The sequence below is a fragment of the Salmo salar genome, chromosome 10, assembly GCF_965601325.2.
Source record: "Salmo salar chromosome 10, fSalSal1, whole genome shotgun sequence".
NCBI classification, from domain to species: Eukaryota; Metazoa; Chordata; class Actinopteri; order Salmoniformes; family Salmonidae; genus Salmo; species Salmo salar.
In genome coordinates, this window is record NC_138300.1 from 25,162,245 (window position 1) to 25,175,337 (window position 13,093).

Sequence of the window (13,093 nt, forward strand, 5' to 3'; positions counted from 1 at the left end):
ACAGTTAAATCCCAAACAACAAAGTGGTGTCTAATAATCCTGTGAAGCAAGATCATAATTATTTTTTTTAATGTACATTATTCTTGCATCCAGTGATCAAACTGCGCTAGTCTTGCCCTAGGCTACCATGCAAGTGATCTAAAAGCCTGTCATCATCATCACCGGTATATCCTTTATTCACAAACTATGGCATTAATGTGAGCTCTGTTTTGGTACAGGGACATGATGCGCTGCCTGAGTGTTACAGTGTGGCTCGCGGCGATCCTTACCAATGTACTGTTGGTGGTGCTGGCTCTGGGCTGCCACAGACTGCTCTGGGGTGCTGGCTGAATGCTGGGAGCCTCCTGACAGGCTATCCCCCATACCATCCACCTTCTGGAGGGGCTTGAACCTGCGTAGAGGGGAGAGGGCAGCACAGCTATGTTGGGTGGGGCTGGGAAGAACTAATGGGTGACTGGGAAAGGAGAGGAAGCACAAAAGAGCAGTGGAGAGGAGAGGGTGGAGAATAAAGGCAGGTGTGAGAGGTTAAATAAACCATGTATCTGAAATAAGGGTGAGCGCACCATTTCAATCTGCTGCAGAGAAGCATAGCATTATAAAGTCCCCTAAAAGGGTTTTTGGGCAGAGGCAGGGGACATGAGGTCAATTCTTTAGAAAAGAATAACACAAATGAACTTGAGCTGACAGTATAGATTAAAGAGAACTAGAGTAGAGGAGGATGTGAGAGGTAGGGCTCACCTTTGTTTCTGGTGCACAGGCTGCTGTCTCATGGCCATGTACTGAGAGTCCTCTTGCAGTCTGTTGAGTGGGGAGTCTGGCTTCAGTCTAATGCCATAGTAGTGGTATTTGGAGTTGCCCCTGGAACAAACAGGAACATTAGGGGTTAATAAGCAAATATTTTATTCAGCTTTGTAAGTCTTATCAGAATAAACACTATCACCACATCAATCAATCCAATCCATCATTAACACTACCCTGGTCTTCGTCACTCTCACCATCATGGTCTTACCTTGTGCCGAGGCGGCGGGTCCTGAGGCCCATGAAGACAGAGCGGATGAGTTTCCCAAAGGAGGCAGCGTTGACCGGGTCCAGTTTCTGCTCCTGACAGTGGCGCAGGTAGTGGTTGTAGAGGGAGCTCCGGGGCAGGCTCACCCCCTCTGCTGTCTCATAGTTATCCAGCAGCCACTGCAGCTAAAACACACACAGCACAGAAACACACAGTCAGTCACACCTACTGGATCCTATCTGCTGCACTCTGATCCTTACAGTATACCTCCATCCTAGGGTTGAAAGGCTAGAACCCGGTTACCGAGATTTACCGCCCAAAACCACTCCTTCCAGGTACACACAGGCACGCACACACACACACACACACAGGCACACACACAGACACACAGGGGCACAGACACACAGGGGCACAGACACACAGGGGCACAGACACACAGGGGCACAGACACACAGGGGCACAGACACACAGGGGCACAGACACACAGGGGCACAGACACACAGGGGCACAGACACACAGGGGCACAGACACACAGGGGCACAGGCCAACCACCTGTTTAGTGAGTTTAAAGGAGAGAGAATTTAGATTGACAGTTTTAACCCAAAGGGAGTGAATTAGTATATTTGCGATATAGCAGGTACACACACCACCACCCCCCCCCCACGCGCACAGGCACACTCACATAGGTAGACGCGCACACACACACACACACTCCAACCACCTGTTTAGTGAGTTCAAACGAGAGAAAATGTATTTCTTGTTAAAACTGTCAGAATGAATTAGTATATTTCACGTGATAATTGCTCATTCATATTATACCTGTCCACTAGAGAAATATGGAACTCTGCTGTCCCCTATTCCCCAACAGGGTGGACAATTATTTACCTGCCTGTGTGGATGGTGGAGACTAGGTAAAAATAAGATGATTGGCAGATGAAATAAACACATGGATATTTATCTGAATTTACAGGGTGGCCAGACAGTGTGACAGACACAGTGTGGAGTTGATGACAACAATATGACTGTCGGGTGGAGCTGCTTGATAATAAAGATTCTGGAGGTGACCGAGGGTTAAGAGCCGGAATGGAGAATAACCTAACATCTAATGAAATAGCTGGTTTGAATGGCAGCTCTGGTGGCATAATAAAGTAGAACTGCTTCTATTACCATATTACACTGTAATTATGGAGATGTGACGCCAACACACCGGCTCACATTAATACAACATGTAATTGTTGACAAATAGTGAGTGTGTCTTGATTCGCATGTGAATGTGTGCTTCCCTGACAGTAGAAAAGGGGGCATGGCGTTATGTGGCTATAACAATCACGTAGCTGTCACCATGTGGAGGATGGGGAATCTGAAAACGCAACAGGTTAAATACACGCGTAGCTTCTGTCAAGACAAGGACAAGGCAAGCTCAGCCAGCAGCAAGTCCCCCAATCAATAACTTGTTGTTGAGAAACAAGTGGCAGCAGATGCAAGGAAAGTATCTGGTCAGACAATGCAGTGTTTTGGGTGACAGCACACTAAAGCTAGCAGTAGTCTGTTCCCTTCAGCAGAAAGAAGAGATCCCAGTGAAGTGGTAAGGTACAGCCAGGGAGACAAAGCCTTTCTAGTCCTTTTCAAAGAAAGTTCCTGATTGACTTACATGGCTGTTGAGCAGGCTGCTTTTGTGAGTTGCAATCCCTTCCGACTTTTGGAGGTTTTCAATCGCCATTTCAAGCTAAAGAAAAAAATGAGCATGCAAAAAATGAAACAGGATGAAGAAAAAAGGAGGAAACGAAAGAAGGGGGAAAACAAAAACACAAAACAGAAAGGAAATAAGAAGGTTAGCAGCAGCCAGATCTCTGCATTTCCATTACCCTCAGTCAATGTTGCAGCCAAATTCATTATTGGCTGAAAAAACATGCAAATGAGAGGGACTCAAGGGGTTAAGCTGCTGACTGAAGGCCCTCCTTGTCTGACACTAATGTATGCAAATAGTCTCTGCAAACAGGGTCACAGGTCATACCATGCTCAATGACAATGAATCGACAAATTCCACCTAACACCCAATGAAAATCACCACACAATGCAAAACTTGAGAAGTTATATGTAACAGTCACTGTTGCAATCCATTTAGAACACAAATACAGTCCTAATAGAAAAACCTCCAACTGGAGCAACACATTTCCATATCATCCCCCATCTTTTCTTTCCATTTGTTATCCCAAAGGAACCATTTCAATCAATTGACCAGATCACAGACTTTTTTCCTGCGGTATCATGGACTAGAGAAAATAGAAAGGAGTTAAACTAGCAGGCATAGCGAATGACAAAACTTGAGAAGAAAAAAAAGCAGGCATCCTTCCAAAGTCTTAAAAAGTCTTCTAAGGGCTGTAGGCCAAATGGTAATGAGGCCCGGGGGTTGCTTTGTTTTGCAGGGCACTCAAGTGCCTGTGAAAAACTCTAAAACAAAGCATTGCCAAATTACTTAAACCAGCCTGCTTCCCCTGTCCCGCTTCTCCCGTAACGCCATGGGGCACTGGGAAGGCCGAGGCCCGCCCCATACTCAGGTTTCCCTGAGGCTCAGCAGATAGGCCAGGCAGGCAGTGGTGAGGACAGTCACACCAGCGTGCGTCACAGGCACAGCAGCGAACAGCAGGGAATGTGTCTGCTACAGCAGGGCAATTTGTTTGTTGGTGTAACTAATGATTTATACACACTTCATAGAGAACACTTTAATCCATGCACAGCTTAAAAAGCTGTTTAGTAATGGAAACCATAAACCATCCCTCATGTTTGGGATGAGTTGCAATAACTGACTCTCAGACATGGGCATTCATTTCTAAAGGTGTTGGTGCCTTTTCAATTCCATATGGTTTGATGTACTTACATAGTCACATCACAATAATTTCACGGAGATACCTACTGGACTGGAAACGTAATTCTTCCTACTACATCCATAAGTCCCAACAAGGACACAGAGTATATGTAACTCATCCAAGGTGCTCACCATAGCGGAGGAGGAGCGGGAGGAGTGTGAGGCGTGGTGGCGGCCTCCCTCCATGCCCCCGCCGTGGATCAGGTAGGTGCTGCCACCTGAGATGATCTGACTGCCGCCCACATCCATGGCGATGCCCACCATGCCGTGGGGTGGCACACCGCTGGCGGAGGAGACCACCGTCGTGACCTGGGAACCCCCACCCTGAGAGTCAAAATAGGCTCCTCCACTGCCCTGGCCATACAGCTGGGCCTCAGGGTTATAGGAGTAGGCTGTCCGGCTGGAGAGAGAGGTGCCATAAGTTAAAGGTATGACCTCAGATCTATACAGAATGAAACATCAATCCCATAACATAACATTCACTTAGTTTGTGTTTTTAATTATAATACTACACATCTACAATCTCATGTTAGGGGTTCAATTAGCTTTAAAAGCAGCAATATGACATTTTCTGGGGTGACACGACCAAATTTACAAAGAAATACATGTTATAGATCTGTCACTCTTTGAAAGCAGGTCTAAGAAGCGGTAGATCGGTTTTGTTTTTGCGCTTACTTTCAGTTTTGTACACCAGCTTCTAACAGCTGAAAATACATCACAGTGGTTTAGATGGTACAATGATTCTCTACACTATACTTGCTTGTTTTGTCACATAAATTCTAATAGTTTGCCTATTTTCAGTTTTTGCAACCAGGAAATGGCTTAGCGATTTCTACATAGAATACCATGAAAATATGCACTATTTAGAAGTATTTTAAAGCCCGCTGGAACACATTCCATTGCCTTAAATGAAGAGCACCGCAGTACTTACATGGTTCCATTAGTGTAAACGGCTTCTCCCCCCTCTCCTACATATTGAACCTGGGAGGGGTAGACATGATGGATCTGCTGGACCTATGGAGAGAGAAACAACCTTTGAGCATTATTGTCATCAAGAGGGAGTATCCACTTCTAGGCTGTTTTTCATTCCTTGAAATGAGATAAAACATCTATGCTTGTAATAATCAAAATATAGGAACTCATGTCTTCCGTAATCATAATATTGATTTGGGCGGCAGGTAGCCTAGTGGTTAGAGCATTGGGCCAGTAACCGAAAGATTGCTAGATCAAATTCCCGAGCTAACAAGGTAAACATCTGTCATTCTGCCCCTGAACAAGGCAGTTAACCCACTGTTCCTAGACTGTCATTGTAAATAAGAATTTGTTCTTAACTGACTTGCCTAGTTAAATAAAATACAAATGTAAAAAAATATATATTAGCACAGTGCTGTCAGTAGGTGGCAGTGGGACTAAGAAAAAAGAAAATCCCTGCTGAGCACTTGAAGCACACCTGATTGAGATCTAACAGCCATTATATCAGTTAGAAACCAACACAGCTTACAATACAATGGAGAATGTGATTGGTATCAATATGTCTGATGCTACTGTGGTGGAGCCATGCTGTGCGTGTGGATAAAGCCCGACTGATTGAGTGTCCTGGGGGCTGGAGAGAAGGAAGGAGAGGAGACAGTGTGTACCTGCTGAGGGACCTGTTGCACCCGGGGGACTGACAGCTGCTGCACCTGCGCTCCCTTCTGGGCTGAGCCTGTGGCCTGAACCAGCACCCTCTGGGGGGAGAGGACACGCACCATTATTGGTAAGCACATAAGATGCACACGCAAAACACACACTATGCATAGCGACACAAAAAAAGAAAAAAAAAAAACTACAAATCCTTAAGCCCCTAAAGAGCACCAGATAATCACAAACGAAACATGGAACTTGACCGGATTTTTGACATGACTTTTGGTAGAATAGTCTTCCTTATTTTATGTACACTGTGGCTTGCGCAAAACCTTTCTTCTTAAGACAAATATGAAGTGAATGCTGGTGGGAAAGACTATGCTTTCTTATCCAGCAGCAGTGCAGCCTTACAGTCAACATATTTTTGTGCAAGTCCATTCTAGGCTTTCACTAATTACAGGAGACCACAATGTTTGTTTGGGACCAACGTTTTTCTTTGGCGGGCGCAGAAGACCACTCCTGTTATCCCTCTTCAGGGTAGTGTTGATGGAGATGAGTGTTCATGACAACAAAAATAAATTAACATTTCCTCTTATTAAAAAAAATTAATGTTGAGGTAGACTGCGGTGTAGTATAGGCCTATAGTTCAGCACTGGCTTCTCTCAAGCATAGCCAGCTGTCAAGGCACATATGATACACTAAGCAAAAATATTAAAATAAGGATATTTACTGCTTGGTTTCTATGGATTCTCTCGTCGATCCATGTCCTTTTCCCAGAACTTTGAACAGCTGTGGTTATAGGCCCTAATTGTACTAATGAGAAACTCCTGCCTAGCCAGATCTGATCACATACGACAACATGATATCAAATGATTCATGATGCCGTCAGCCACATCTCGGCAAATGCTTGTTGACATATTTTTGGGGTTCTTAATATACTGTAGACTGGAAATAAATTCACATTAAAGGATTGCTCTGCAGTATAATACATCTGGTATATATGATTAATGAAATCAACAGGGTTATTGAGAATTCCCTTTTAACATTCTGCTGCTCTTCCCCAGTGCATGATGTCAGGGGCTTGGTTCCCCTGGGGAGAATATTGTGTGTTGGGAGTGAGGTGGGATGCTCTGACGTAGAGCACTGTATAGGGCTGTTGTGGTGACTGTTAGTCATGACCGCAGTAAAATTCCACGTGACCGTTGAGTCATGGTAATAACGTTTTGCACTCTGGACATGCTTTGGTAGTACCAAACTCAGTAACAACCAACAGGTCCTACTGACCTGGTACTCAGGGCTCTATTGTCCCTCTCACCACTCTGACATCAATGCAAATGCAATCTAAAATCAAACACTTATCACAACAGTAGGTCTATCATACTTAGGCCTATCAAACTCATAACTGTGATGATCAATTTGAAGAAAGAAGTTAAACAGCAGGTTGAACCAGTGTAAAACATGGTTGTTGTGGATGTTGTTTCAAAGCCTAACAACAAAATGGACAGCACTATCTAAGGTGATGATTAATTCAAAACTCTCATTCGCATATTAGAGCCGAATTCAAATTATTATTGTGCCATTATACAATACATAGCCTACCGCATATTACTCATGGCAAAAAAAACTAAAAATAACATTATTGAAGATGTCTTTGGTACATAATTGGTCTGGCCTATACTCCAACATTAAAACATTTGAGTAATCACCTTTGAGTGTGGACTGTATTATGCATAATGGGGGAACTGGTTACCTTGTGCTACGCTGCAAAATATCAATCCATGAGTCTCGGAGAGAACATAATATAGCCCTAGACGATGCTGTTGGTTCATTGATTGTGAATTTGATTTTGAATAGCTTAGTAACAGGGAATGTATATATTTTCATCATTAATTGGGCAACACATTACCTTTAGCTACAGAATATCTCACCAGCATGCGTTTCCATCTCCTCCTCCCTCTCCTTTATTCCTTTCTCGAGAGTACAGACAGGCTGTCAGCAGTTCAGTGAAATATATTTTGTTTGAAAACATGTTACTATTGATGTGCACGAACAGATTCCACTTGGTTTCCCAAATTCAGCACTGGGTAGCTGCAGGAACAGGGTTGGAGGGGCCATGGCATACAGAGTTTAAGTGGAATATCTGTCATGCAGAGGGGGCTCCTCAAACAATGGTTGATGTGTGGAGTGAAATAAGTGTTGTTATATATGTTTCTCAGCTGCTCATAGGGCCAAAATATCCTATCACAGTATTTTAAATTGGACGGTATGACAACACATACATTCTAAGTGATTTCAATGGCTCCGTCTCCATTCTGATTGTTTAAACTGTTCAATTCAACTTCAAAAACAATTCTTAATGCACTTTCAGCAATTGCTGCATTGCCTGCACTCATTTGACAATTTCCACACTGCCAAGTAGGACTGCACGATATGGGCAAACAATCAAGGCCTTATTTTTAAGCAAATGTTGCAATTTCAATTTGACTTGCGATTTAGAGCATAACACTTGGGTGAACTGTTGGAATCATGGAAATAGAATGATTATTCAAAATTCCATAGTTAGAATATAATAGCGGGCACTTTGAATACAGTGTTTGACATGACAAATGAAAATGCTAGGGAGAAGTTATTGTTACAGGGTAGGACGTTGACAATTATACAACAGGTGGGTCTAATCCTGAATGCTGATTGGTTAAATGCGCATTCCAGCCGGTGTCTATTCCACAAGTTACCACCACTATGATGTTAAAATGCCTATTTACTCTGTTCCATCTGGCTGTGCAATCCACTGTCTCATCAGCCCAGCCAGGCAATTTATAAACTTCATCTCCACTATAAAAAGCATCTAGACATTATCTCACATTTCTTTTAGAGTAACATTTAGTTTTCAACAACAGAGATTTGTAAAAACCTTGCAGTCTGTCTCTCCGACATTCGCAACATTGTTTCAATATTCAGCTGTCCCATAGTAATGAATGTGTCAAGATCTGGACGAGACAGGCAGGCAGCGCTTCTCAGTCAGCATAATTTTTATGGATATATACATTGGGGGGAAAAAAAGGTCAAACAAAACAAAGTGCAGCTAGTTTGCAGTCTTTTTAGCTTCAGTTGAAAGTGATTATGTTAGCTGTGTTGTTGGCTAGCTCCTCTGAACAACAGTGTCCTGACGAGAGAGCACATTTTTCTATGCCAGGCAAAATTGTGCCTCATTAGCTCATTGCTATGGATGTATCCAAATAAGTGTGACTAGAAAACAGCTTAAACAAATGCAAATGCAGCTACTGTTGTTATTCTGGCTGCACTGTGATGTTACTGGAAGTTAGCAGTAGTTGGCTAACTCGCAAGCAAGGGATAAGAATGTTGCCAGCCGATATGGCAATGGAACATCTCGAATGAACATCTGGGTTGCGTCCATTGATACAGAACAAAAAGACTGAACAACTGGGTTGCATCTCTGGCAACCTTACCAATAGAACGAACAACCAGCCGGCTTGGGTAGCAGCCCTAGATTTGTATCAGGACTATATCTTGTGGAAGGATTAATTAGTATGAATAAATTCATCAAATTAACATTAATGGAAATTATGTCAAATATGTTGGTAACCCGGGACTAACAACACCCGTGCCAATATATCCTCCAAACACCGGCATCGAGGGCATTATCACTTAAGTGTTTCCTTGGGGACCCTATAATAATTTAGCTACATTGAATGTTCTCTTAGCTACTTAATGTAGCTAACATTCTTGCTTCGTGTATTCTTTGATTTAGAAGACACTGTTGCACAAAAATCATGCCGATTTAGGTCTACATCATCACTGGTATTATCAGGCTGTATAGCTAATTACGTTTGCTCTGACTCAGTACATTTATTAGCAAGCTATCGATTAGCATTAGTGATTAGCAGCTAACAAGATTTAGGACCAACTTGCTAATAAAACACAAATTAGCTGTTTGCAGATGTAAGAAATACAAACTAATAATGCAATTATAGAACGCTAGTGGATTTATATTAAGCAGCAAAGTGAAAACAGCATCCTTGTCATCCAAATTGTTGCATATGCTACATTGACCATGCAGACTGAACGCAAGAGTCTAGTGCTTGAGGAACAACAAATGCGCTCCTGTGGAAAAACGGCAAGAGAGCGAGAGAGAGATAGTGGAGAGAAGACTCAAGTAAACGGATGTTACAAAAGGCATATCACATTTAACAAACTAAACATTCAAATACCGTTACAGAAGGTAAAGTAAAAACCCAAAATGTCTCTACATCAACACCGGCATATCGTAAAATACAGTACACCGCACAGTCCTAGCTGCTCATATTAAGCACATGCTCTGCTTTAAACCCGAAGTATCCTAAAAAAAAAAACAGACCGTTGGGAAAGCACGCGGCCTCCATTCGCTATTCAAATCAAACTTTATTTGCCACATGCGCCGAATACAACAAGTGTCGACTTTACTGTGAAATGCTTACTTGCAAGCCCTTAACCAAAAGTGCAGTTCAAAAAGAAAATATTTAACAAGTAGGCTAAAATAAAAAATAATACAAAGTAACACAATAAGAATAACGAGGCTATATACAGGGGGCACCGGTACCGAGTCAGTGTGCAGGGGTACAGCCTAGTTGAGGTAATCTGTACATGTAGGTGGGGGCGAAGTGACTATGCATTGGTAACAAACAAACAGCGAGTAGCAGCAGTGTACGGGGGGGATAATTTTTATGAATTGTTCAGCCGTCTAATGGCTTGGGGGTAGAAGCTGTTGAGGAGCCTTTTGGTCCTAGACTTGGTTCTCCGGTACTGCTTGCCGTGCGGTAGCAGAGAAAACAGTCTTTAACATGGGTGACTGGAGTCTGACAATTTTATGGGCTTTCCTCGGACACCGCCTATTATATAGGTTCTGGATGGCAGGAAGCTTACATTTACATTACATTTTAGACATTTAGCAGACGCTCTTATCCAGAGCGACTTACAGTAGAGTGCAGACATTTTTATTACATTTTTACATACTGGCCCCCCGTGGGAATCGAACCCACAACCCTGGCGTTGCAAGCGCCATGCTCAACCAACTGAGCTACAGTGGGGCTGGTATAGCAGGTATACCTGCTATACCTGCTATACCTAACCCTTATATACCTGCTATACCTACTATACCTAACCCTTACATACCTACTATACCTACTATACTTAACCCTTATATGCCTACTATACCTACTATACCTAACCCTTATATACCTGCTATACCTAACCCTTATATACCTACTATACCTACTATACCTAACCCTTATATACCTGCTATACCTAACCCTTATATACCTACTATACCGAACCCTTATATACCTACTATACCTAACCCTTATATACCTACTATACCTACTATACCTAACCCTTACATACCTGCTATACCTACTATACCTGACCCTTATATACATACTATACCTAACGCTTATATACCTACTGTATATACTATACCTAACCTTATATACCTACTATACCTACTGTACCTAACCCTTATATACCTGCTATAACTAACCCTTATATACCTACTATACCTAACCCTTATATAACTAATAGTAATATACCTACTATACCTAACCCTTATATACCTACTATACCTAACCCTTATATACCTACTATAACTAACCCTTATATAACTACTATATATACTGTACCTAACCCTTATATACCTGCTATACCTACTATACCTAACCCTTATATACCTACTATACCTAACCCTTACATAACTAATACACCTGCTATAACTAACCCTTATATACCTACTATACCTACTATTCCTAACCCTTATATACCTACTATACCACTATACCTAACCCTTATATACCTACTATACCTACTATACCTAACCCTTATATACCTACTATACCTAACCCTTACATAACTAATACTAATATACCTGCTATAACTAACCCTTATATACCTACTATACCTACTATTCCTAACCCTTATATACCTACTATACCACTATACCTAACCCTTATATACCTACTATACCTACTATACCTAACCCTTATATACCTGCTATACCTAACCCTTATATAGCTATTTTACCTACTATACCTTACCCTATATACCTGCTATAACTAACCCTTATATACCTACTATACCTAACCATAATATAACTAATTGAATATACCTGCTATACCTAACCCTTATATAACTAATATTTGTATACCTACTATACCTAACCCTTATATACCTACTATATATACTATACCTAACCCTTATATATACTATACCTAACCCTTATATACCTACTATACCTACTGTACCTAACCCTTATATACCTACTATACCTAACCCTTATATTCCTGCTATACCTACTATACCTAACCCTTATATACCTACTATACCTAACCCTTATATATACTATACCTAACCCTTATATACCTACTATACCTACTGTACCTAACCCTTATATACCTACTATACCTAACCCTTATATTCCTGCTATACCTACTATACCTAACCCTTATATACCTACTATACCTAACCCTTATATATACTATACCTAACCCTTATACACCTACTATACCTAACCCTATTATACCTACTATACCTAACCCTAATATACCTACTATACCTACTTTACCTAACCCTTTTATACCTACTGTACCTAACCCTTATATACATACTATACTTAACCCTTATATACCTACTATACCTACTATACCTAACTCTTATATACCTGCTATATCTAACACTTATATAACGAATCTTATATATATATACACTATCCCTAACCCTTATATACCTACTATACCTAACCCTTATATAACTAACCCTTATATACCTACTATACCTAACCCTATTATACCTACTATACCTAACCCTAATATACCTACTATACCTACTTTACCTAACCCTTTTATACCTACTGTACCTAACCCTTATATACATACTATACTTAACCCTTATATACCTACTATACCTACTATACCTAACTCTTATATACCTGCTATATCTAACACTTATATAACGAATCTTATATATATACACTATCCCTAACCCTTATATACCTACTATACCTAACCCTTATATAACTAACCCTTATATACCTACTATACCTAACCCTTATATACCTACTATACCTAACCCTTATATACCAACTATACCTAACCCTTATATACCTACTATACCTAACCCTTATATACCTACTATACCTAACCCTTATATACCTACTATACCTACTATACCTAACCCTTATATACCTACTATAACTAACCCTTATATACCTACTATATATACTATACCTATCCCTTATATACCTACTATACCTACTATTCCTAACCCTTATATACCTACTATACATAACCCTTATATACCTACTATACCTACTAGACCTAACCCTTATATATCTACTATACCTAACCCATATATTCTACTATACCTAACCCTTATATACCTACTATATATATATCTCTTATATACCTACTATACCTAAACCTTATATACCTACTATACCTAACCTTTAAATACCTACTATACCTAACCCTTACATACCTACTATACATAACCCTTATATACCTACTATACCTACTAGACCTAACCCTTATATACCTACTACACCTAACCTATAT

The 13,093-nt window shown here is 41.0% G+C and overlaps 1 protein-coding gene across 3 annotated transcripts in view; it reads right to left on the reverse strand.

The window, feature by feature from the left end:
* Positions 1–13,093, reverse strand: part of LOC106613840 (DNA-binding protein RFX2) — a 72,215-nt gene that overhangs the window by 17,127 nt on the left and 41,995 nt on the right. For 2 of the 3 annotated variants that reach the window (XM_014216501.2, XM_014216502.3), the window contains 7 exons: positions 5,510–5,599; positions 4,804–4,886; positions 4,005–4,272; positions 2,658–2,732; positions 1,010–1,191; positions 739–858; positions 270–391 (listed from right to left, as the gene is read on the reverse strand). In XM_014216501.2, coding sequence (XP_014071976.1) covers positions 270–391; positions 739–858; positions 1,010–1,191; positions 2,658–2,732; positions 4,005–4,272; positions 4,804–4,886; positions 5,510–5,599 — 940 coding nt within the window. The remainder of the gene's footprint in view (positions 1–269; positions 392–738; positions 859–1,009; positions 1,192–2,657; positions 2,733–4,004; positions 4,273–4,803; positions 4,887–5,509; positions 5,600–13,093) is intronic. The other variant, XM_082956829.1, reaches the window with a different exon arrangement.